The 25,687-nt window shown below is 41.2% G+C and overlaps 1 protein-coding gene across 1 annotated transcript in view; it reads left to right on the top strand.

The window, feature by feature from the left end:
* Window positions 1-25,303, top strand: part of TMTC2 (transmembrane O-mannosyltransferase targeting cadherins 2) — a 265,543-nt gene extending 240,240 nt beyond the window's left edge. Inside the window, exons 11-12 of the mRNA XM_054399725.1 lie at window positions 1,281-1,344; window positions 25,124-25,303. Of these exons, the coding sequence (XP_054255700.1) occupies window positions 1,281-1,344; window positions 25,124-25,303 (244 nt within the window). The remainder of the gene's footprint in view (window positions 1-1,280; window positions 1,345-25,123) is intronic.
* Window positions 25,304-25,687: the final 384 nt, after the last annotated feature.

Here is a 25,687-nt window from a genome sequence, read left to right as displayed (position 1 = left end):
GAACATAAAATTAGAACACAGCTAGATCACTGAATATAAGCATATAAAAGCCCATGTGATAAACAAGGTAAAATCTCCAGATACAGTCTCAGTTGATTGATACTCTTTGAACTAGAAACTGTTCTCAGCAGCAGAATAAAAAGGGTAAAGTAAAAAAAGTATGCAACCAACCCTACTCAGCGTTATCCTTCTTTTCTGAATTTTCCATTTTGTATCACAGAAATGCACCTCTAATCACAAGACAAACACAAATATGCCAAGGTTCTCCTGTCCTAACTCTTCTATAAAAGCACCTAACTCTTTTGCCTTCATAGACAAAAAAGCTAATAACTTTAGCAGAAGATATGTGGCCTGCCTGATAGGAGTACTTGGGTTTTCTTATGTATTTACCATCTTTCTCAAGATATGTATGTGATCAACTGATATTCATTGGGCCAGTAGTCAAAATAAATAGCTGGAGGAAAATTAAGAAGGTGGAGACAAAAAGGAGAAGTCTGAGAGAAAAGAAAAATGCCTGTTGAGAAGAAAGATAATTGTTTGGATTTCTTTGGCAACATATTCCATTTTCATTTGAAGGGATTAAACTGGAAACTCAGAAGAAAAAAGTAAAAATTAAACTATTAATAGAATGTAGGTGCCATGTGTATTAATAAGGAAAAGAAAAAGAGATGAGTTGATAGTGATTCAGGTGCCCAGAATGTCATCTTATTCGCCCAACATGTGAGATCTAAGTGTTAATGTCCTCTCAGACTGATGGGAGTAAATGTTGAAATCAGAACTCTCTTTGCTAAATGAATTCCCTGAACCATGGAAACCTACTTTTGAGAATTCATTGTAGTCTCTGATTTTTTAAATTATTTTCTTTTCTAGAACTACAGTGTTCTTGGGGAGGCAAAAAGAAGTGAACTGCATTGTCATATAGTATGGCTAATTACAAAAAAAAAAAAAACAAAAAAAAACAAAAAAAACAAGCCAGCTTTTCCTCTAGTGAGGATTGGTGCAACTCAGATGTGTGTTTGGCTTTCTGTTTTTCTCTCCAGTGTGTACTAATATAATTTCAGAACTAAAAACAAAGTGAGGTAGGTAAACAGCATTTTGTGGTAATGAATATTATGAAATATTTAAAAAAAAATCTTTTAGATAGACATATTTTGTGCATTTGTTAGGCTAATAGATTAATCAGAATTTTGGTTTTAACTGTGCTTCTTTAGTATGGTATCTTTTGTAGCCCAAGGAAAATGGAGTGTAACTATATTGAATTTTTTTTTCTGTCCTGCTAGACAAGCCAGTCTCAACGAAGAAGCTGAGAAGTATTATGAAATGGCAGCAGGATTAAGACCTAATGTAAGTAACTTCTTAATGATATACATTACTTGAGTTGAGTCTGCGAGAGTGCTGAACCCTCTGTGTTGAGAAGAAACTTCTTGCTGGAGCATTTGATCCCTTGGCCTGTATTATGTTCTTTTAATGGCTAGTCATGGGATAGTTGGATAAAGCTGTTCATTTGTCAAACCAATTCCTATACTTTGAAGTTACCTCAGTGATGTGTGCTAGCAACAAGTCTTACTTGGCTAATATACTCAGAAAAGATTAATCCATCTACCTTTAAATGTGCTAAATTTGGAAAGCTCTCCTAATTCCAGCTATTTTCACTAGGAAAAGAGAATAAAAGGCTATTCTGTGATCCACTGTTTAAGGCATTTTAAGTGACACATTTGTGCCTTTTCCTCTGTCATGAACTTTTGGCAAGTATTCCACAAACCAATCATGATTTTATCTCAGAGGTATTTACCTCTGAGGCTGGTTGTATATTGGCAAAGAAATGCTTGTTCCTTGAAGCAGAAATGTGTAGGACTATGTGACAGACCCTTTTTTAAAAAGAAAAGCTCATTTCCAATGTTACTGCATCAGGAACTGAAGAAAAAATAAAATATTTTCTCTTTACCATTTTGTACTCAGGGTTCTATTTCTTTTCAATTACCTTCACATTTGAGGGAAAAAACTTTCATGAATATAAGTGGGGTAGAAAAAAAAATAAAAGTTTTTCTTTGAGATATAATAATTTCAACTTTGCCATTATTTATGCTTTCAGATGCAAGACATTTATTTGTCTGAGTGGATCTCTTAATGTCGAAAAAGAATTCCCTCACTTTCCTCAAACTTGGTACAATTCCTCTTTTCTGTGGTTAATTGTACTCTCAAAACGTTTCTCAGAAGCTGAAAAACATGTTTATTCCTATCTAGTAATATATGAATATGATTGAATGCATAAAGTTTCTCAGACAGCTCTGAAAGTAACGGAGAGCTTCAGTGGTACTATAAAAGTTAGGTATTTCTGGCTGACAAGTTTGTGTGTTAAAACCAAAGTATCCTTTTGTCCAGGATAAGATCTTCAGAACAGTCTGTTATAGCAACTTGCTTATATCTTTGGTTATTTTAAGTTAATATCTACTAAGTACTGCTATTTGGCTTTCTTCAAGAGGTAATTTCACTTTAATGTTCCGGACGATAAAGTTTAACTTTCTAGTTAAGCACAGTGTGCATATGGTTCATGACTTCTTAAAAGAGTTTTAATGATGCAGAGTGGGAAAATAGTGTCTGTTTTCACTGACAGCATCAGCTGTCTGACAACTGTAAAAGGTGTACAGTGTTGATCCAGCTGGCTTCTCAGAATGTGCCCAGGTGCTGTCTGAGAGACTGTAGTGGCCCAGTCCACCAGAGCTGTGTAGGAACCATCCACACAGCTTGAAAATGCTGATTAACTTGTTACTTTGATTACTGCCTGTGTATCTTCTCACTGTGTTACAAATGTGAAGGATCAACAAAATCCTGTGAGTCAAGATGTTAATGAGACATCCTTAAGCAAACTATAGTACTGAAGGATTTTTTTAAAAATCCATCACTAATGATCCAGAAACATTTCTTTGTAGCAAATTCAATCTACTAGATGCATGAATGTGATGTGATATACACATGCATGTGTACATACACATTTTTTTGAACACCTCCAGGGGTGGTGACTCCACCACTTCCCTGGGCAGCCTGTTTCAACGCCTGAACACTCTCTTAGTAAGGTTTTCTTACTATCCAGTCTAAACCACCCTTGTCACAACTTGAGGCTGTTTCCTCTTGCCTTATCACTAGTTACTTGAGAGAAGAAACCTAGTTACTTGAGGGAAGAGGCCAGTGCCTGCTGTTTTCCTATTTGGAAATAAATACTGTCTATTTCTTTCTAAACAGGCTTCACAGAGTTGACTTTCCCCTGGACAGCCAAGGGAGAGAGAGAGAGAGGGCTGGGTGTCAAGATGGAGGGGACAAGCTCTTCTCTGTTGCACCCTGTGATAAGACAAGGGGCACAGAAGGCTCCACCTCAACACAAGGAGGAACTTCTTCACTGTTTCTGGGGATCACAGAACCCTGGAACAGGCTCCCCAGAGAGGCTGTGGAATCTCCTTCTCTGGAGACTTCCAAGACCCATCTGGATGCATTCCTGTGCAATCTGCACTAGATTCTCTGGTCCTGCTCTGGCAGGAGGGTTGAACTCGATGATCTCCTGAGGTGTCTTCCAAGCCTTAAAATCCCATGATCCTGTGAATCCAGGAAGCAGTTCAGAGAAGGAATCTTTTATTTGCTATGAGTAACTGTGTTAGTTTGAGGCTAGGTGTCTTTAAGAAACCACAGTGGTGGTTCACAGGGGCATGAAAGCTTGGGTTTGTTGGCCTGGTTTATAGGGAGGTCTGTGTGAAGCTTTGGATTCAGGGGGTTCTGTGTTAAACCCAGACTATGGATTTTTATGTATTTTAATTGCTTTGTACCGTTGTATGTAGTTGTGAATAGCAATTCCATTTAAACTCTCCAATCTGTTGTGTGAACATTTTTTTTTTTCCCTATGGAAGAGGTAAAAGAGCAATCTGTCTCACTCTAAACTAAGACAGGCATTTCTTACAGGACTCTTTTCCTCCTTCAAGTTTATAGGAGATTAACTTCCTTAGCCCCTGGATCTTTTTGAATACTATCCAAAAAATGCATTCCCACATTATGCATTTACTGTGATCAAAACAAAATCATTTTAATGACTCATCAATGAGAAGCACATATGTGTCTGTTCTAGCAGTGTTGGTTTGGGTGTATGTTAATCACATTAGCCTACTTTTAACAAGTTCAGCTGCATGAAGAAACGAAAGTATAAGTATCTTGGAGAGCAAGACATTTATGCATTAATTATTCTAAGCAGAAGCATGGCTGAGGAAAATCTGTATTTAGAGATGGTTTCTAGCTGCCATACATCTTATAATGTTCACAAACCAGGAAATTGTTTAAACAAGTTGTTAGGCCCTCTACAAGGTTAGCTTTAAGCTCTCTTTGTTGTGGAGAAAGCAGTCATCCAGAAACTCTCTTTAAATTGGCATTCTGTGCAAGAATGTGATATATTGACTTAAGCTTCAGCTTTTATTCAAATTTTAAGACAGCATTTGTGTAATAGAACAGCATTTCTAATTTTTTAAGTCTGAGCTTGAAGCAGCCAATCTTTACAAAGCTGCTCTAGAACCGCCACATATGGCAAACGGCTCTTGAGACGAAAGGGCACTTTGAAGTGTAACCTCAAGAGTATTAAATGAAAGCAAGCTCACCAGAGACTTAAGACTTTGAGCCACCACCTTGAGCTGATTGGCTTAGAAGCATTCCTCAAGGAGGTGCCGTGACCTGCAAGTCACTACTGTCCCAACCACATATTAGTGCTGCTTGCAATCTGAAGCTCATGACAGCTTTAAGCCCCATGTCATCGGCACATTGTCAGAAACAGCTGTTTCCACTCTACCACTTCAAAAGGCCCTGATTAAATGTCTTGCTGTAACAACATACATAAAGACACACACACAGAGTGAGGGGGAAAGGAGAAATGTACCTATAAGCAAAATAAATATCATTTCTACTAGATGGTTTAATCATGATGTGGGGGGACTAAACCATTTCTCGACTTGAAAGATTTATGTAATCAGTTAACACAACCATTTAAAAAAGCAGTTTCTGCAAGTGCTTCTTTTATTTTTTTTCCCCCAATGCTTTAGTACAGATTTCATGTCGAAGGCTCCAGGCCTGCAATAAGTTCTACCTCAAGCTATCTAAGATTTGAAAGAAAAAATGATGCTGTTTTCCAGAAAATTGACTGTAATTTTATAGCCATCTTGTAGATATAATGCTTTCAGTGCCTCCTTATGGAAAGTGTTCATAATAGATGAGGTTTATTCAAGGCAGTAATATATCTTCAATAGTACATACATCTTTTAAAAATAAAGTAGATGTGGTATTTTTTTTCTTGAAACACATCTCTCCAAGGTCTACTTTATTCGGTATTTTTTCCTTAGGTGTTTCCCTGCCAAATGTCCCTGTTTGACTTTTTCCTGATTGTTCAGTGATTTTCTCATGTAGCTTTAGCAGGGTAGGAGTAATTGTGAGGAAGACATCTTTAATGCATTTTGCCAGCTTTGTTAAGGGCATGTCCTGTTATTGGCAGGGAGGATTTTCATAAAACTTTCAAGAGCTCCTGCTATGGTAGTTCTGTTGCTGATGGTACTAATGCATGGGTTAACAGTGATTCTTACATTGTCTGCAGCTGCTGATCCAAAACTGACCAAAAAATGGCATTGTTCAACTCTTCACTAGATCCAATGTCATCCTTACAGTGCTGCAGGAGTACTGCAGATCCCTCCTCTGTGGTGAATCTATTGCTCCTGCAACTCTTTTGAGCAGCAGGTCTGCCTAGTCCCTGTTATCTAAACCCAGCTGGAGTACCTTGCCATAATACTTCTGGAGCACAGTACAGATAAAGCTGACATAATCAGTCCTCTAGAGAAACAGTACATATATGATTTTTACACCATGTATTGTTGCCACTTTCCAGTTGAGAGTCCTTGTTTTAAAATGGTTTTCTGTTTACCTGTTTATTCAAAGTAAGGAATATGTGTCACTCTTTCATCTCTATGTATTGGTGCCAGGGAATGACCACAGAGCTGTATCTTTAGTTAGTTAGCATCCAGCAGATTCATCTGTTCAATGGTTTTACATTACTTGTGTCTGCCTTTACAAAAGGTACAAAAGTGGGCCTTGTGGGGCAGGTGGAGCATCTGCTGATTGCCTGCCTGCCTGACCTCCAAGCTGCTCTCAGCTTCTTGTGTCCTGCATCAGGACTTGTACAGCTTCCCACTACCAGCACTGTCTGCTGCTAACCCTCGCATTGTTTAAGGCTTCCTCTCAAGCGTGCCAAACTTTCTGCCTCAGTGATATGAATGGCTATGGATTCCTTCCAGCCCAGCAGCACTCTTGGCCTCCTGAGAATACCTCCTTTCTTTTCCCATAGTGAAGATGTGAGGAATACAAAAACTTCCCAGGATCTAGTTCTTCCTCTCTTCCTGCTCTAAAAACTGAACCAATTGTCATAGGGCATGCAGGACTTTTAGGGAGTGAAAAAGGTGCTGTGGCTTCCAAATGAGACAATAGGCATGGCTGGTGTGAACTATATTTCCAGATGGCATACTTCTAATAGCTTGTCTTCAGACAGATACAGGGGAGGGAGGCTAGGCATGGATAATCTCCACTGGAAGAGGAGATAAAGTTGTGTCCTCTGAGGAAAGAGAACACAACTCTCTATTCTCAAAAGGATGAGAGAGCACTTTCTTGGTTACACTGTAGATTGGGATGAGAGAGCACTTTCTTGGTTACACTGTAGATTGGGTAGACTTTCCCTGCTGACAGGCAATAAAAGACTGATTCAGATTTGATATCAAAATAGCTGTGACATTTTTCAGCCTGCCTAGTAGAAGGCTGACCTAGACTAAAGGTTGTACAGAATAGAGAAATTCAAGAAAATGAATATTAACCAAATGCAAGCTTCGGTTCATTTCAGGCAGAAAGGCTCTTCAGTGTTTGCACACAAATAGCAGTGCTTCTCCATGGAAAGAGTTTATCCATGCATGAGCTCTCTCAGCCCCTTCTCAGCTGGAAAGCTTTCCAATCAAAATTGGGCCCCCAGCTCAATTTTCTTTTCTTGTTGTTGCTTCTCTCCTTTCAGGTCCTTATACTCAGTGCATCCTTCATGGCTGGGGCTAAGTGCAAGGCAGATATGCTATCACTGTCCAGCTGTTTGGGGAAAACTGTTTAATCTTTTGAAAAAAAAAAGTATCTTTCTGTATTTGCAGTTATACTTGTTTATGATCCTCTTAAATATTTTAAGGACACATTTAGTTCTTCTGTCATGCACATCTGTCAGCTTCAAGACAGGCCTGTGCACATGCTGTTGCTCTGAATCTAAGAGTATTCCTACTTCAGCAGAGATTACTGCCTCCTACCTTAAAACAGCAACCAACAGACAAAGCAAACAAAATACCCCATCTATTTTCCATCCTATGATCTACATCAGGGGACAAAGAAAGAACACAGGCTATACTTGTAATACAGAAGCCCAGTATCAGGATGAGGTGTATAATTTGAAAACCAATTTACTCAGCTGTGGAAAACACTGAATTTCCTTTGGGAAAACTCGGTGTGTGTTTGCTCGTGCATTGCAGCAGCTCTGTGAACATGCTTTTGGGTGATTATAGAATACTGAAATCTGGTTCTGATATTGTGAGATGCATGAGAGTAAGCTGGAAATTGTGTCATTACAGTTCTCAGCTTCAGTTTTGTGAGAGTTAGACTAGAAGGAGTTCATTTGTACTCTTCTGGTTATACAAGCAGTTAAATATGCAAATATCTGAGATCAATTGGCACACTCTGTAATTTGTGATCTTTGGAATTGAATTAAAATGCCTTTAAGTTACTGTTTATTTTCCATCTAGACTAATTTGTTGTACATTGATATCCTAATCAATGCAAAAGTAGTTTGTCTGTGCAAGTTGTAAATGGCTGAAATGAAAATACATTTGAACTTCTTTAGCCTACACAGACATTCATAGATTTACAGAATGGTTTAGGTTGGAAATAGCCTTGAAGATCACCTAGTTCCAACCCTCCTGCAGGGACACCTTCCAATAAATCAGGTTGGTCAGAGCCTCATTCAACCTGTCCTTGAACACCTCCAGGGAGGGGGCATTCACGACTTCCCTGGGCAACCTGTTCCAGTGTCTCAACACCCTCACTGAAAAGAATTTCATCCTAACATCCAGTCTAAATCAAATCTCCTCAAGCTTAAAGCCATTCCTCTCATCCTATCACTACAGGCCCTTGTAAAAAGTCCTGCTGGCTTTCTTGTAAGGCCCCTTCAAGTACTGGAAGGCCACTGTAAGGTCTCACTTGAGCTTTCTTTTCTCCAGCCCGAGCTCTCTCAGCCTGTCTCCATAGGGGACGTTCTTCAGCCCTCTGATCATCTTCATGGCCCTCCTTAGGACCTGCTCCAGCAGCTCCATGTCCCTCTTATGCTGGGGGCACCAGAACTAGACACAGGATTCCAGGTGGGGTCTCACAAGAGCAGAGTAGAGGGGCAGAATCACCTCCCTCGTGCTGCTGCTCACACTTCTCTTTATGCAGCCCAGGACACGTTTGCCTTTATTTCACACACACACACAAAAGAGCAAATACATCCAAGTGCACATGACTTACATATAGTTCACAGGATCACAGGATGTTAAGGATCAAAAGGGAACTCTGGAGATCTTCAGGTTCAAGCCCCCTGCCTGAGCAGGACCATAGAATCTAGTGTTTGGTTCTGTTGTCTAAGGAAAGTTAGCCAAAAGAAATTTTGTCATCAGAGGGTTGGAAGGAAGGCTGAAATTTCATCCTAAAAAATTCTACAATGCCTCATAGTCTCCTGGTGCTTTCTTTTTTTCCTGTTTCTGTAATGCTTAAATATGACATTTTTTTCTGTAGGCTATCTTAATAGTGATCGTGCATGATATAAGCCTTGAACAAATTAGCAAGATTTTAATTCTTTGTGCTCAGAGCAAACATGTCAAGTTGCATAATGCTTTTCACAATGTACCTGAAAGCTGTACTTTACAAGAGGGGTTGATCAAGGGATTGGAGCACCTCTGCTATGAGGACAGGCTGAGGTTGTTCAGCCTGGAGAAGAGGAGGCTGTGGGGAGACCTAATAGCAGACTTCCAGTACCTGAAGGGGGACTACAGGAAGGATGGGGAGAGTCTGTTTGCAAAGGCCTGCAGTGACAGGACAAGGGGCAATGGCTTTAAGCTGGAGAAGAGCAGATTTAGATTGGATGTTAGGAACAAGTTCTGGACCATGAGGGTAGTAGAATAGGTTGCCTAGGGAGGTGGTTGAGACCCCTTCCCTGGAGATATTCAAGATGAGGCTCAATGAGCCCCTGGGCAGCCTCATCTAGTTGGGGATGTCCCTGCTGCCTGTGGGGAGGTTAGACTAGATGACCTTTGGAGGTGCCTTCCAGCCTGGACCATTCTATGATTCTAAGAGCAAACACCTAAATAGTTTTGGAAAACGTAGAGCAATATCAATGTTACTATCAGTCTAGTTCTCAAGTATTTAATTCAGCTAACCACACCTGTCAACCAAAGGTGCAAGACCTTCTTTGCCATTTAACATTCATCTGAACATCTTGAGTCAAAATGCCTTGGATTTGAGTCAGAAACCTTGGATTTTGACATCCCCTTAATTAGAGTTTCACTAAATTATGAAGGCCAGAAATGAAGACTTCTTTCTAAAATTTCAGTACCTGGCTATTCTGCTCAAAAATAGAAGCTCTAATGCAACACTTCATATGCCTTCGACTAGCATCTTGAAAAACCATACAGCCTTCTCTGGGTACTGATGCATGTGATCAGTATCTGGGCAAAAATACATGGATGATGCATTTGTTCTCACCAGACATTTTTATATTCCAGAGACATTTTATTTTATTGAAAAAAGAAGGAAAAAAAAAGTTTAGTATTGTGTAGTGTGAGTATAATGGTGCTCATAATCCCAGCTGGTCTATTAATCAGAGTTTTCTCTGAAGATTATCCAGTTTTGGTTGTGTTAATATGGACAGCAGCCCTGCCTGCATGCTGCTGGGTGAATCACAGATTCAGAAGCACAGAATTAACCAGGTTGGAAAAGACCTTCAAGATCATCAAGTCCAACCTATCCCCCAACACCACTGGGTGTTATACTAAACCATGGCACTTAGTGCCTCGTCCAGTCTTATTTTAAATACTTTCAGGGATGGTGACTCCCACACCTCCCCGGGCAGCCCATTCCAATGGCCAATCTCTCTCTCTGGGAAGAATTTCTTCCTAACACCCATCCTAAACCTCCCCTGGCACAGCCTGAGACTGCGTCCTCTTGTTCTGCTGCTGGTTGCCTGGGAGAAGAGACCAACCCCCACCTGGCTACAACCTCCCTTCAGGTAGTTGTAGACAGCAATGAGGTCTCCCCTGAGCCTCCTCTTCTCCAGGCTAAAAACCCCCAGCTCCCTCAGCCACTCCTCACAGGGCTTGAAGTAGGGTATATTCATTTTTTCTCTTAAAAATTGACATTAATTTAAAAAAGTAGAGTTTGTCTTTAGGCAGTAACATAAAGTTATTTTTCTGCTTTCCAAGGTTTAGAAAGAAAGTGCTTGTAAAAATACACTTCCTCACAGATTGAATTTAATTCTTTTAAACTCTCACTTTTTCTTAATAGCTCAAAATTCTGTTGCTGGAACATTTTGGGCAATTTATTTGTCAGTATGATGGTACAGATGACATTTCTATCCAGCAAGTTTCTCCCACTGCTGGGAGTACAAACTTTTCTAATTGGCACATCCTTGTGTTAGATAAGGTAAAGAAGTTGTTAAATGCTTTATACTGTAATCACAGCTGTTAATTAAAATTATCAAATTGTAGACATCAGAGCACAGTTGGATTGCCATAAACAAAAATTAAGTAATTTGAAGATTGATTTTTTTTTTTAATTATATCCAAAAGTAGAAAGAAAATTGGTTAAATGCTTGAGTCAATTGAATGTACTGATGAGGCTTCAATACCATGCTGCCATCACGCCAGCTTCGAGCTAAAATTGCTGGCTGGAGAAAGGTGTCATAGGGCTTGTAGTTCAGATTCTAACATGAGAGGCTTCCTGTTTCTGGTTGCTGCCTCTGGTTTTCAGTTTTGGGGTATTGGTCTTTTCTTCTGGGCTGGCTGAGGGCTTGGGGGGTGGGTGGAGGTCATTTTATGACTGGCTTCTCCTGCTGCTTCTGCTTTTGCTGTGCTTTTCTGTGAAATAGGCTCAGGTAAGTGTACATTGGGTCATCTAATTAAACTCCTTATCTCAACTCAGGACTTGGGGTTTTGTGTTACTTTCCATCACATCTATGGGAGGGAGGCTTGCTTGTGTGAGCAGGCTGCCTTAAACCAGGGCAGGTTATTGTATACTATACCAATGGACAACATTTGAGCTAGAAAGCTAAGAAGTTCAATTAGCAACATTTCGAGGCCTGGAAAATGTTTATTTATTTTTGTTAATATAATCATAGTATTAAATACTCATAATGTATGTTCCTGAACTTCTTCCTAACATCCAATCTGGATCTAGAAGTGGATAGATTCAGACTGGATGTTAGGAAAAAGTTCTTCACCATGAGGGTGGTGAGACACTGGAAAAGGTTGCCCAGGGAGGTGGTGGAAGCCTCATCCCTGGAATTTTTTAAGGCCAGGCTGGATGGGGATCTGAGCAACCTGATCTAGTGTGAGATGTTCCCCCCCATGGCATGAGGGTGGAAACTGGATGATCTTTGAGGTCCCTTCCAAGCCTGACAGTTCTGTGATTCTGTATTCAGCTTTTACTAAAGCTAATATGTTATCTAAAAACACCCATTCTAGTTTCTGTATAAAGTGAGAGTGATCACTAGGATGTATTTCAAGCATAAATCAAAGCAACTGATGCATGGCTATTAGGGAAACAATCTAGTTCCACAGAAATTGCAATTGCAATTACAAATACATTTTTGTGGGACTTTCAGCTGTTGTTTTGATCTGCAGCATTCACCAGTTGTAGCACGTGGTTTTATTGATTTTCATATAAAACAGTGTGCTCTGAATTTATATAAAGGCCAGTGGTACATAGCTTTTCAGCAGCATGATGTAGCATGTATCTGTATAAGCTTGTTTGGTTTTGGATAACTGTGTTTTTAAAACTGAGCAATTGCTGAGATTAGGATGGAAAAGATGTTGTGAAAAAAAACTCTGCTAGCTGGAGAACGTTGATGCTAAAATATCCCCCATTGATGTGATAATTTGAGAAACAGAATAGACTGCTTGGTGTTTCCTGCCCATGCCAAACCTAGAATTCTTCCCTAACTCACAGCTTACTTAATGATGCTGATGCCTAGATCCACAAACAAACCAAACTTCACAGCATGCTTGTGGATGAAAACTCTGACATCTGCCACCCATAAATCCAAAAAGTGTTAAAATAACCTTCCTTCCATTTTTAATTGTTAATAGCTTTAAATGTGCATATCCTGGAGCTTGTGATTTTAGATGGGACAGTCTCCAGTTCTTGAAAGCACTCATGGTTGTTAGATGCATACAAGCACTTTCATAGAATCACAGAATGTTAAGGGTTGGAAGAGACCTTGAAAGATCATCTAGTTCAGCTCCCCTGCCAGAGTAGGATCACCTCGAGTAAGTCACACAGGAATGCATCCAGGAAGGTTTTGAATGTCTCCAGAGAAGGAGACTCCACAGCCTCTCTGGGCAGCCAGTTCCAGTGCTCTGTCACTCTCACGGTGGAAAAGCTTTTCCTTGTGTTCACATGGAACCTCCTATGCTCCAGCTTGCACCCATTGTCCTTTTTCCTATCACTGGGCATCACTGAGAAGTGCTTGGCTCCATCCCTCTGACACTGAGCAGGACCTGGCTCTGTCCTGCTGACAGTTACCCTTCACATCTTGATAAACATGAATGAGGTCAGCCCTCAGTCTCCTTGAAGCTAAAGAGCCCAGCTCCCTCAGCCTTTGCTCATATATGAGATGTTCCACTCCCTTCAGCATCTTTGTGGTTCTGCACTGCACTCTGAGGTTCTTCTTGAACTGAGGGGCCCAGAACTGGACACAATATTCCAGATGAGGCCTCACCAGGGCAGAGTAGAGGGGGAGGAGAACCTGTCTCAACCTACTAGCCACAGCCCTTCTAATATACCCCAGGATGCTCTTGGCCTTTTTTGGCCACAAGGGCAATTTCCATAAATATTCTTCTTTCACCAGGCAGGTTAAAGTGTCATCTACTTTCAGTGTCCAAATGAGAGTGTACAAATGTAAAATAACAAAGGCATTTTAAAAAGAAAATTTGAAAAAAGTTCATGCCATAACATTTCTGTATTCTCATTAGTTGTTAAGGTGACTGTTTGTGATGTTATTCCGCCTTATTATCTTCATAAATTAACTTGATATATTGTCCTGAGAATATTACATAAATAGAGCCAAAAGAAATTATGTTTTTCCCTGTCTATTTTCTGTTTTCTTTTTGGATGTATTTTTTTATTTTATTTTATTTTATTTTTTTCTAGAGGGTGTTAACTTTCCCTGAAAATTAATAATTTGTTAGACTGAACAAAATATGAATAGAGAAATAAATGAAATCTCTTTCTGATCAGTGAAATACTGGTAAATAACAACTCAGCATTAACAACCTATTACTCTTAAAGATGATGGCTGACTCTGATGATACACTCCTCTGTAGAACCTCAGCTTGCTTTCAGTTAGATTTATATCACTATGTATTTTAGTCAATCTTAAGGTAATTAGATGAGGATGCAGGCTCCCTTTGTAGTAGAGATGTTTAGGTCTGACTAACACAACCTTGGAAATTGTGCTTTTCTGCAATGTTTATTCAAATTAGTACTTGCAGGGGGGATGCTTTTCTCTCCATGCCCCCTCTTTGTTATTTAAGCTGAAAGCTGTTGTTGAGACAAAAGCATACTTACCAAAATTGTTCACAAGCAGACTGGCAATTTAAATAATGTACTTAACTGTCAGAGAAGAAAATTCTTCCATTTTAAGGGTTTGCACAGATGCTGATTTTTAGGGTTTGTTTGTTTTGTTTTCCAGCAGAACTGAAATCTTTGCTGTCTGAGCTGATGACACAGGAAATCCCTCTCAACTCTGATTTTTATGCTTTTTTTGTTCTCTCTCATCCATAATATTTTGCCATGCATCTTGTCATCTTGTTCCAGAATGCTTTTTGCACCAAGATGTTCCTAGGCAATTTGCCCTTTTATCTTAGCCAACTTATCAGACATCAGGGTCTTACTTGCAATTTGTGTGCTAGTTGGAACAAAGTATCAGACATAGATTATTCAAACCACAGGTCTTACGAAGCCTTATAGGTGCCAGGTAGAAATAGTTTTCTCTGGAAGGAGTAACTAGCACTTGGCTTATCTAGCAACACCAAGTCACCTCTATAAAAAGATCTGCTGCCATGTATTATAGAATCATAGAATCATAGAAACAGTCAGGGTTGGAAGGGACCACAAGGATCATCTGGTTCCAACTCCCCCTGCCATGGCCAGGGACACCTCACACTAGATCAGGCTGGCCAGAGCCTCATCCAGCCTGGCCTTACACACCTCCAGGGATGGGGCCCCAACCACCTCCCTGGACAACCCATTCCAGGCTCTCACCACTCTCATGGTGAAGAACTTCTTCCTCACTTCCAGCCTGAATCTCCCCACTTCCAGCTTTATTCCATTCCCCCTAGTCCTATCACTACCTGATAGCCTAAAAAGTCCCTCCCCAGTATTGCTGCTGAATTTACACTTTTGTTAATGTACTTGCACTGGATTGTCATTTCCAGTTGCAGCTACCATCTCACTGCATGTTCCTGACCTGCTTCTACCTGCTCCTCCCACCTCCATACTTTAATGTATCACAGAATCACAGAATTGTCAGGGTGGGAAGGGACCTGAAGGATCATCTAGTTCCAACTGCACTGCCATGGGCAGGGACAATTTCCACTAGATCAGGTTGCCCAGAGCCACATCCAGCCTGGCCTGAGAAAATTACGGGGATGGGACTTCTGTTACCATATCCTCTCCTAGTTCATAACTCTATTATATCTCCTAGTTTATATCTCTATTTTGAGATTAGAGTGGGACTCCCTGGGCAACCTGTTCCAGTGTCTCAGCTCCCCTTGTGGTGAAGAAGTTCCTAACATCTAAGCTAAATCTAGGGTGCTTAAATCTCTGGACAACTCCTAGGTCATGGTTTTATTCAAAAGTTGTGAGGTCTGTCAAAAGCAAGTGCCACTGCTGAAATTATTCTGTTGTCCATAGTTATCTTTAGCAACAACAACAACCAAAAAAAGGAGCTGGTGACATTTTGATTGCTTCAGAAAATACGGTGCTGTGCTACAGCAATAACACCAGTAATAAAAGTTCAAGTGAAAATTCTTGCCATCACTGTAGGAAGGTGAAAAAAGGCATGACAGCACAATATGCCATGGTCACTGATTAGATGAAACAGTCTACCATGCTTTGCTCTTGTGCTTAGTGAGCCATGCACAACTAATTGCTGCTTCACCACTCAGTCAGTGTACTGCCTATGTATTTTCAGACTTCACAGAGAAATACCTGAATTCTTCACCCACTTCTTCACTAGAATTGCTGGGATGAAACATTCAGGTGTGAATGGCATTTGGTGTTGACTCAGGGCTCTCAGGGTTCGTGCACCGTAGATCTCATGGACTCTCCTCTTGGGCGCGATGCTGTATCTGCGCAACACTCTGAATTTAACCTCTCTTAGCCAAAGTTAGATTTCTTTGTGGAATACACTGAATTTCACCATTTTCTTGCATTACCCAATAGGTGTGACCAGGACCTTCAGCAGAAACCACCCCTCAGACAGGTTTGGCCTCTCCTGAAGGAGAAAATACCCAAACAGTTTTGCCTAACAGATTCTTTTCTCTGATAACAGGAACTCTATCACCTTCTTCCTTTCGCAACAAATCTGATTGGGCAGGTCCAGCTCGATTCACTGAACCTCTACTGTTCACCAACCAGGTTGCTTGTGCTAAATGTTTTTCCCAGTTTTTCAAAGATCCACCCCCCATGGCTTTGAGAGTGGTTTTCAGCAAACCGTTGTAGCGTTCGATCTTCCCTGCAGCTGGTGCATAGTAGGGAATGTGGAATATCCACTCGATGCCGTGCTCTTTGGCCCAGTTTTTTACAAGATTGTTCTTGAAATGAGTTCCGTTGTCTGACTCAATCCTCTCTGGAGTTCCGTGTCTCCACAGGATTTGTCTCTCCAGGCCAAGAATGGTGTTACGTGCAGTTGTATGAGGAACTGGATAAGTTTCCAGCCATCCAGTGCTTGCCTCTACCATAGTCAGCACATACTGCTTACCAGATGGAGAACGAGGTAGAGTGATGTAGTCAATCTGCCAGGCTTCACCATACTTGTACTTGGACCATCGGTCACCGTACCACAAGGGCTTGATCCGCTTTGCCTGCTTAATAGCAGCACAAATGTCACAGTCATGGATGACTTGTGTGATAGCATCCATGGAAATGTCAATGGATCTGTCACGAGCCCATCGGTAGGTTGCATCTCTGCCTTGATGTCCTGACGAGTCATGGGCCCACCGAGCTAAGAACAGCTCACCTCGGTGTTTCCAGTCAAGATCAGGATCAGAGTTTGTGTCCACCTGGGAAACTCTTGCAGCTAGATCTGCCTGATGGTTGTGTTGTTGTTCCTCAGTAGCTTTGCTCTTAGGAATGTGAGCATCGATGTGTCTCACTTTCACTGGGATTCTCTCAATGCGAGCAGCAAAGTCTTGCCACAGATCTGCAGCCCAGATAGGCTTTCCTTTTCTCTGCCAGCCATTCTTCTTCCAGTCTTTCAGCCAACCCCACAAGGCATTGGCTACCATCCACGAGTCGGTGTAGAGATAAAGCTTTGGCCATCTCTCACGTTCAGCTACGTTAAGAGCTAGCTGGACAGCTTTTACCTCTGCGAATTGACTGGATTCTCCTTCTCCATCTCTCGCTTCTGCAACTCTGCGCGTTGGGCTCCACACTGCAGATTTCCATCTCCTCTTGTTTCCAACAAGATGACAGGAACCGTCTGTGAACAAAGCATATCTCTTTTCATCATCAGACAGATCACTGTAAGGAGGAGCTTCCTCAGCACGAGTTACTCTCTCCTCTGGAGGTTTAGCACAGCTTGTGCCTTCTGGCCAGTTTGTGATCACCTCCACCAAACCAGGCCTTTCGAGATTTCCCATTCGAGCTCTCTGTGTTATCAGAGCCATCCACTTAGACCAGGTAGCATCTGTTGCATGATGTGGTGAAGAACCTTTGCCTTTGAACATCCAATTCAGAACTGGCAATCTAGGAGCTAGAAGAAGTTGTGACTCAGTTCCGATCACTTCAGAAGCAGCTTTCACTCCTTCATAAGCAGCTAAAATCTCTTTCTCTGTTGGAGTGTAGCTTGCCTCTGAGCCTCTGTAGCCACGACCCCAGAAACCAAGAGGACGTCCTCGTGTCTCCCCTGGAGCTCTTTGCCATAAGCACCAGGTTGGACCATTGTCACTCGCGGCCGTGTACAGAATGTTCTTAATGTCTGGACCAGTTCGGACAGGTCCCAGACCCATCGCTTGGACTACCTCTCGCTTGATCTGGTCAAAGGCTGCTTGTTGCTCAGGACCCCATTGGAAACTGTTTCTCTTTCGAGTCACATCATAGAGAGGTTTCACAATCTGACTGTATCCAGGAATGTGCAGTCTCCAAAATCCCACTATGCCTAAGAAACGCAGAGTTTCTTTCTTGTTGATGGGATTTGCCATGGTGGAGACTCTGTTTATCACATCCATTGGGATGTGACGGCGACCGTCTTGCCACCGCACTCCCAGAAACTGGATTTCTCTGGCAGGTCCTTTCACCTTGTCTCGCTTGATAGCGAAACCAGCTTGCAAGAGAATGTCAATGATTTTGTTACCTTTCTCGAAGACTTCTTCAGCAGTCTCACCCCAGACGATGATGTCATCGATGAACTGAATGTGTTCTGGAGCTCCACCTTTCTCCAGAGCATCATGGATCACTGCATGGCAGATGGTTGAACAGTGAATCCACTCCTGGGGCAAACGATTGAATGTGTACTGAATGCCTCTCCAGGTGAAAGCAAACTGAGGCCTGCATTCCTCTGCTATGGGAATGGAGAAGAAAGCATTAGCAATGTCTATGGTAGCATACCATTTGGCCTGCTTGGATTCCAGCTCATATTGGAGTTCCACCATGTCTGGTACAGCTGCACTCATGGGTGGAGTTACTTCATTCAAGGCACAGAAATCAACTGTCAGACGCCACTCTCCATTCTGCTTTCTCACAGGCCAGATTGGACTGTTGAAAGGTGAATGAGTTTTGCTGATGACCTTCTGACTCTCCAGCTGAGGAATCAAGTTTTGAATGGGCACCAAAGAGTCACGGTTGGTTCTGTATTGTCTGTGATGCACAGTTTGAGAAGCAACCGGCAGCTTTACATCCTCTATCTCATGTTGTCCCACAACTGCAGATTCATCTGAAAGCTCAGGTCTAATAGACAACTTCAATTTTCCTCCATCAATTTCTACAGTTGCTATTCCAAAAGCTCATTTGTAACCCTTAGGGTCTTTAAAAGGCCCTTCTCTCAGAAAATCAATTCCCAAAATACAAGGTGCATTAGGACCTGTTACAATAGTATGTTTCTTCCACTGCTTCCCAGTTAAACTTATGTCAACCTCTATCTTAAACAACTCTTGAGATCCACCAGTGACCCCCTGAATAGTTATAGATTCTCCCCCTTGATAATTTGATGGTATTATGGTGCACTGAGCTCCTGTGTCAACCAAGGCCCTGTACTTCTGAAATTTTGAAGTGCCAGGCCACTGGATGTACACATCCCAATAGATTCTGTTATCTCCATTATCCCTTACCTCCCCCTGGCGGAAGGCAGGGCACCCCTAGTTGTGGGGATTACCTCCACATGTACAGCTGGCACAACATTCAGCACCAGAATTAGGATCACTGTTGGAGCTATCAGAGTTGTTCTGGGAAACTGAGGAAGCGACAGCTACCCTCCTGGTATTGCTACCTCGGGATCTGCCCCTCTGCAGCTCCCGTAACCTCTTGAAAAGATCAGAAGTTGGTAGACCATCCCATCTGTTCATGTTCTCACCAAACTGATCACGCAGAGTTATCCAGATACTGCCACGTGATTGCCTCTGCTGTCTGTTTTGGTTTGACCTATTCTGGAATGGCCTTCTTGGAGCACGTCTGTTCCTAACAGGTGTACTTCCTTTAAGTATGGACTGTATTATACAGGAGCTCTTAAAAGAGCAAGTGTCCTTAATTGCGCTGTTTTAAAACAGAACACTTAGCCTCCGTGTTTCTGATGGGTTGGCTATGATGATTACAGTATTCATTAAACAGTGCTGGGGTTGTTTTGAAACATCTACAAGGTCATACACTGGAGTAGCCCACCAAAAGCAAAATGATTATTGACAACATCTTTTCAGTGACCTTTTAGAATGGGTGGAAAGTAGCTTGCATTTGTGATTCTGCTAGATTAAAAATTGCCATGCCAAGATACTTATAGGTATCTTGGTGGAAACAAAATGCATTTTCATTTCAGAATCTGCTGCCCCTGGCCTTTATGGTTTGGAGCAGAGAAGGTCATCCGTAAGCAGAGCATTGAGGAAAACAACTTCAGATTTCATTGCTTGTTTTAGAGCTGTTGTTTGTTCATAGCGGTCTGCAATGAAAGGATTTTTTTTTTTTTTTTGAGCTAGGTTAAGTGTTTGTGTATTTGCTTCTCAGGCATATGCAGGAGAAAAGTTGTCGTCTTCTGCTTGTGACTGTTTTTCTGATATGGCATTTGCTATATATGGAGCCAGAGGTGATGAACAAGAACAGTTATTAGAAGAAGGATATGGGCGTGCTGGAAAGTGTCCAAAGAAGGGCCACGAGGATGATCAGAGGGCTGGAGCTCCTCTTCTGTGGAGACAGACTGAGAGAATTGGAGCTGTTCAGTCTGGAAAGGAGAAGGCTCTGAGGAGGCCTTCCAGTATCTGAAGAGGGACTTTTTAGGGTGTCAGGTAGTGATAGGCTAGGGGGAATGGAGCAAAACAAGAAATGGGTAGATTCAGGTGGGATTTTAGGAAGTTCTTTACCATGAGGGTGGTGAGACATTGGAACAGGTTGCCCAGGGTGATGGTAGAAGCCTCATCCCTGGAAGTTTTTAAAGCCAGGCTGGATGTGGCTGTGAGCAACCTGATCTAGTGTGAGGTGTCCCTGCCCATGGCAGGGGGGTTGGAACTCAATGATCCTTGAGGTCCCTTCCAACCTTGACAATTCTATGATAGCAGTTCATCTCCTGTTTCTGTCCTGGTTTGAGACAATCCACTTTCACAAGCAAGCCCCACCACAGAGATGGGAGGGAAAGAAACACAAAAATCCCACCCTGGATCGAGATAAATTTAATGAGATGATCCAATTACCTTAGCCTAGTTCACAGAAAAGCACAGCAAGAGCAGAAGTGGCAGCAGAAGCCAGGCATAAAACAACTCCCCCACCCACCAAGCCTGCATCCAGCCCAGTGGAAAAGCCCAGCCTCCCAAATCCAGAAACTGTAAGCACCAACCAGAAACAGGAAGCCTCTCCTGTTACAATTTGAACTGCAAGCCCCAGCCAGCACTTTCATTTTAAAGCTGGCCTGATCAGCATGGTACCAAATACTCTTCAGTAGATTCAAGTGGCTAAATCCCTGGATAGTCATTCTAGTTGTGAGTTCAGAACAGTAGTTCATTGCATTAGCGTAATTCTGAAGTACTACTTGAAATTTTTTTTATTTTTTTTATTTTTTTTTACTCTTTGGAGATTCCATAGCTCCCTGATTTTAGAGAGGACTTCAATTTATGTTAATATTTTTTGCACGCCCCAAAGGCTCTCCTTTTCTTTTGGTAGTATAGAGGAAGTTGGAAAGAATTGTCATCCATGTAAACCAAAACCACCTCAGGCAACTAAAATGCATGCCAACTGCTATTTTGTTATTCATCTCCCCTCCTCCCCAGGAGCACCTACCCCTGTTTCCCCCCAAAACACTAAGGAAACAAGCAGACCACGATAGAAATGCTAATAAAGGGAGTAATTCCCAATAGACCATAAAAGACAGCGTTTATAACCCTGATAGAAATGCCAGTCAGCTTTTTTTGATGTAAAGCATCTGTCTCCAAAAGGAAATGAAGGCAGGCCTGTTTCTCCTTTCAAGTCTCTGAAGTAGTAGGTGGTGTCATTTGTTATACAGTGCTACAAGTTCCATGTTATTGCCTTGGTAGCTGCTGACTGCCTTTGTTAACCCACGGAAAAGTTTTATCAACTGTCTTTAATATAAGACCATATACCTGAAGAAAAACTATAGCAAATGTCTCCTGCTCTCTTGTCCTCAGACCATCATTTATAGCTGTCAAGAGAGTGATGGCACTGATGTATGATCTTGCACTCACCCCAAATTCTTGCAACTGTTACAATAAACCATAAATATTGGTGTGGCTGATAACCTTAGAAAGTTAGGGAGCAGTCTTTTGGAGATCCTGAGCACTTCCCATGCATGAGATGGAATGAACTTTCAGTACTACCCAAAATGAGTTATCAATTCACATTTTCCATGGATACATTTTCTGGAGCATTAATGGTCTAAAATGTGTTTGGTCTCCAGGAAAATTTCACCTTCAGTTACAAGACATGCAGGTTGTTTTCTAGCAACGTTTTGGTGACTTGCTGTAGTGAAATGGTGCATCCAAATAAAGACATGATGGCAGAAGATGTTTCTTAGCTGGGCTTATAGCCTTATATATATGATGTACTTTAGAGTACTTGATTAGGACCATACACAGACCATATTTTCAGGGAAGTGTGAAGAAAATGGAGAGGAATTCTGGAAGCCATATGAGATAACTGTATAACGTCCTACAAAGTAAGTTTGTGAACACTGTAGAATTAGCCCTGAGCACATTTTAATGTGTGGTTTATTTAATATAGGGTTTTTTTCTAGGTTTAAGGGGTTTTAATCCTTACCCTTCTTAAGCTTTGTCTTGTGAGACCCTGCCTCAAATATTGTGTCCAGTTCTGGTGTCCCCATCATAAAAAGGATACAGAGCTGTTGGAGTGAGCCTGGAGGAGGGCTGCAAAGATGACCCAAGGGCTGGAGCACTTCTGCTGAGGGAGATGAAGTTGTTCAGCCTAGAGAAGAGATATTTCCAACTCATGATGTGAGAAAATGCTCTTAAATAATCTTAAGCATAAGAATAGATGAATAAATAAAACATGTGCATATTCAGGCAGCCACCTATATACAGCAGAACTCTTTTCTGATGAGTCTTTTTAGTTGATATACAATATATGAATATATCCATTTACATTATATAAATATGCTATTCATTTTTTACTTGCATCATTTCAATTATCACCCAGAACACCTGTAATAAAGGAGTGTATTACTCTGTTAATCCATTATTACTCTTTATGAAACAGTGTGCAAGACTGGCACTGCAGAGATGTAGGTATGATAATGTGGCTGCCAATATATGTTGTCCATTGCAGAGATTTAATTTCTGGAGTTTAATTTTCCTTCAGAATATGGCAGAAGAGGAAATTCTGGATAGTATTTAACTGAGAAAACTTTATTAAATACTTGGGGTTTATTATTTTTAAAATATTTTTTTAGTATAATGAAGTAAATGACTTAAGGATAATGAAATAAACGAGGTAAAAGCTAGAAAAACTGAATGAAAAGGAGTATCTTCAGATTCCACTGCATTAGCATTACCACATTGACAATAAAGAGGGATGAACACATTCGGTTTTCCTTAATTTTTTAACTCTGGAAAACAGTTGCTCTGAAAATCTGGTGTGCCACAGTTTCTCATGAGTTTTTGTGGTGCAGTAGGTGAGAAGAAGTAGGAAGAAAGCTGGAAAAAATATATTTGCAGTACATAACAATTTTTGAACAACATTTACCACAACAAAATTCAGCTTTTGGACACTAGAATTCAGAAAGGTTTTATTTGAAGCTTGGTTCAGAAGGGTAAGAGTAGTGAATTTAACTTGCCTGAGGAGAGGTTTGAATCACAGGTAAGTGATCCTTATCCTAATGACTTTCTATTACTGCATCAGTCTGGCAGACAAGCTCTACTGTATATTTTTTATTGGCCATCTACCTTCCATATTTTCCTGAAGTTATCATCACTAAAGTGCTTCTAAAGCATATTACACATGGCTGGTCCTGTGAAGCTGAGTTTCCATAGAGCTTCAGATTTTGAGTATTTCATTTTGATCAGACCACTAGTGAGTGGTGTCTCAAAACACAGATCCCCGAGGCAAAACCATGAGACTTCAAAAGTAAGTCAATAAGTCTTTCTGAAGCTCGTTGGTGACGATAGTGACCTGAAGAGGAGAACCATAGTGAACTTTGTGTGCTATTTCCCCCTTTTTTCTTTAAAATGCAAGCTACTGGTTTGGCAGATGACTTTCGCCATGCTCTCTCAATGCTTTAGCTACTTGCAAAAATGTAGGTTAGATTGTTCTCTTCAGCTTCATGTCCAGAGAGATCTGGATAGGTTAAATTGATGGGCTGAGGTCAGTGGAATAGGGTTGGACAAGACCAAGTACTGGGTCTTGCATGTTGGTCACACCAACCCCAAGCAACGCTACAGGCATGGGGAAGAGTGGCTAGAAAACAGCTTGGTGGAAAAGGGCCAGGGGGTGCTTGTTGACAGCTAGCTGAACAATGAGCCAGCAGTGTGCCTAGGTGGCCAAGAAGGACAACAGCATCCTGATCTGTATCAAAGCCAGTGTGTCCAGCAGGAGTAGGGAAGTGATGGTGCCCCTGTACTCATCCCTGGTGAGGCCACAGCTTGAGTCCTGGGTTCAGTTCTGGGCACCAGAGTATAGGAAAGATACTGAGATCCTGGAGCATGTCCATAGAAGAGCAATGAGGCTGATGAGGGGTTTGGAGGGTGTCATATGAGGAGCAGCTGAGGGAGCCAGGGTTGTTTAGTCTGGAGAAGAGCAGGGGACCTCTTCTTGCTCTCTACAGCCACCTGAAAGGAGGTTGGAATGAGGCTGGTGTTGATCATTTTTCCCAAGTAACCAGTGATAGGGTGAGAGGAAATGGGTTTAAGTTGTGCCAGGGAAGGTTTAGGTTGGACATTAGGAAAATCTTCTTTGCTGAGGGACTGGTCAGACACGGGAACAGGCTGCCCAGGGAGGCAGTGGAGTCGCCACACCTGGAGGTGTTCAAGAAGCTGTAGATGTGGTGGTTCAGGACAGGGTTTAGTGGTCATGGTAGCTGGGTTATAGTTGGACTTGATGATCTTAAAGGTCTTTTCCAGCCTTTATGATTCTATGTCTTCTTTTCCGCTCTTGTTATATTTAACTCCAGTAACCAGGCATGTCTAAATATCATGAACAACCTATTATTTCATAATGGAATAATCTGAAGATTAAAAAAGAAAACAACATCAACCAAAACAGAAACACTTTGTTGTAGCTAAAGATGGAAAAATGGTTAAGTAACATAAGAAGCTTTTTAAAGGATTTCTTTTGAATTATGTTTTTGTTGTCAAAATGTGTTTCCCCAGTGTTAATTTTATTCAGTCATTAAGAAATAATTGCCACAGCCTGCATCTAAATGGATATCTTAAGACCTCTGAAAATACAACCTAAGAATTTCTATTAGTCTTAATTAAGACAAAGAGGAAAAAAGGGATGAGTTTCAGTGTCTTTAACTACTCTCAAAGATTATAATCTCTTTATTGGTGATAAACTGAATTGATGTCCAGATCCTGTCTTTTATCCAGTCTTGGATTTCTTTAATTTTCTGTGCTATACTGACGTTACCACATGTAAAGCTTTGTGAGGTCTTTGTTTTCTCATTAAAAAGAAAAGTCTCTGTCTGCAGACACAGGAGCTTGCCCTGGTTAAAGCACAAAGCATACAGCAGCTCTTCAGAAACATTTTTTTGTTATCTGTATTTGCTTAAATTGCTAAATTGCTTCCATGAAAAGGCTCAAACTGAAGGGAATAATTTAAGTGAAAGAAGATTGTCTGACAAGTGAAAAATATTCCTAATATTTCTTCCTCCTTTTTTTTTTTTTGTTTTTCATACCAGTATCCAGCTGCCCTAATGAACCTTGGAGCCATTCTCCATCTGAATGGTAAACTGAAAGAAGCTGAAGAAAACTACCTCCTTGCTCTTCAACTTAAACCTGATGATGCCATCACTCAGTCCAATCTTCGCAAACTGTGGAACATCATGGAGAAGCAAGGTTTGAAGACATCCAAAACATGATGATGAAGGCTCTGAACTTTTTTTTCCCTTGAACTTAACTAAACCCATGAAGTAGAACTTCCACACAGTGGTCCAATCACAGAACTTATTGGACTTGACTTCAAGGATCAGAGGTCTTAATTGCTGCTGAGAAAAGCTGTTCTGCTTTTTTGGCATAAGTTTTGTTTTGGGTTTTTTTCTTTCTTTTTTTTTTTTTTTCCTAGATAAATAGAAAAAGGGAGAGTTTGAGATACTCATGAAGGACTTGTTACCCCATAAAAATATTTAGAACCTCTCACACTTGAGAGAAGGTGTTTTGGCATATTTGATAAATCGTTGCAAATCCCATATTGTTCGCTCTTGGATGGGTACTTGAAATCTGTGCTGTCTAGAAGTACTAAGGGA

This window comes from Indicator indicator, chromosome 3 (assembly GCF_027791375.1).
Source record: "Indicator indicator isolate 239-I01 chromosome 3, UM_Iind_1.1, whole genome shotgun sequence".
NCBI lineage: Eukaryota > Metazoa > Chordata > Aves > Piciformes > Indicatoridae > Indicator > Indicator indicator.
The sequence above is the reverse complement of the archived record's forward strand: the minus strand, read 5'-3'. Positions and strand labels throughout refer to the sequence as shown.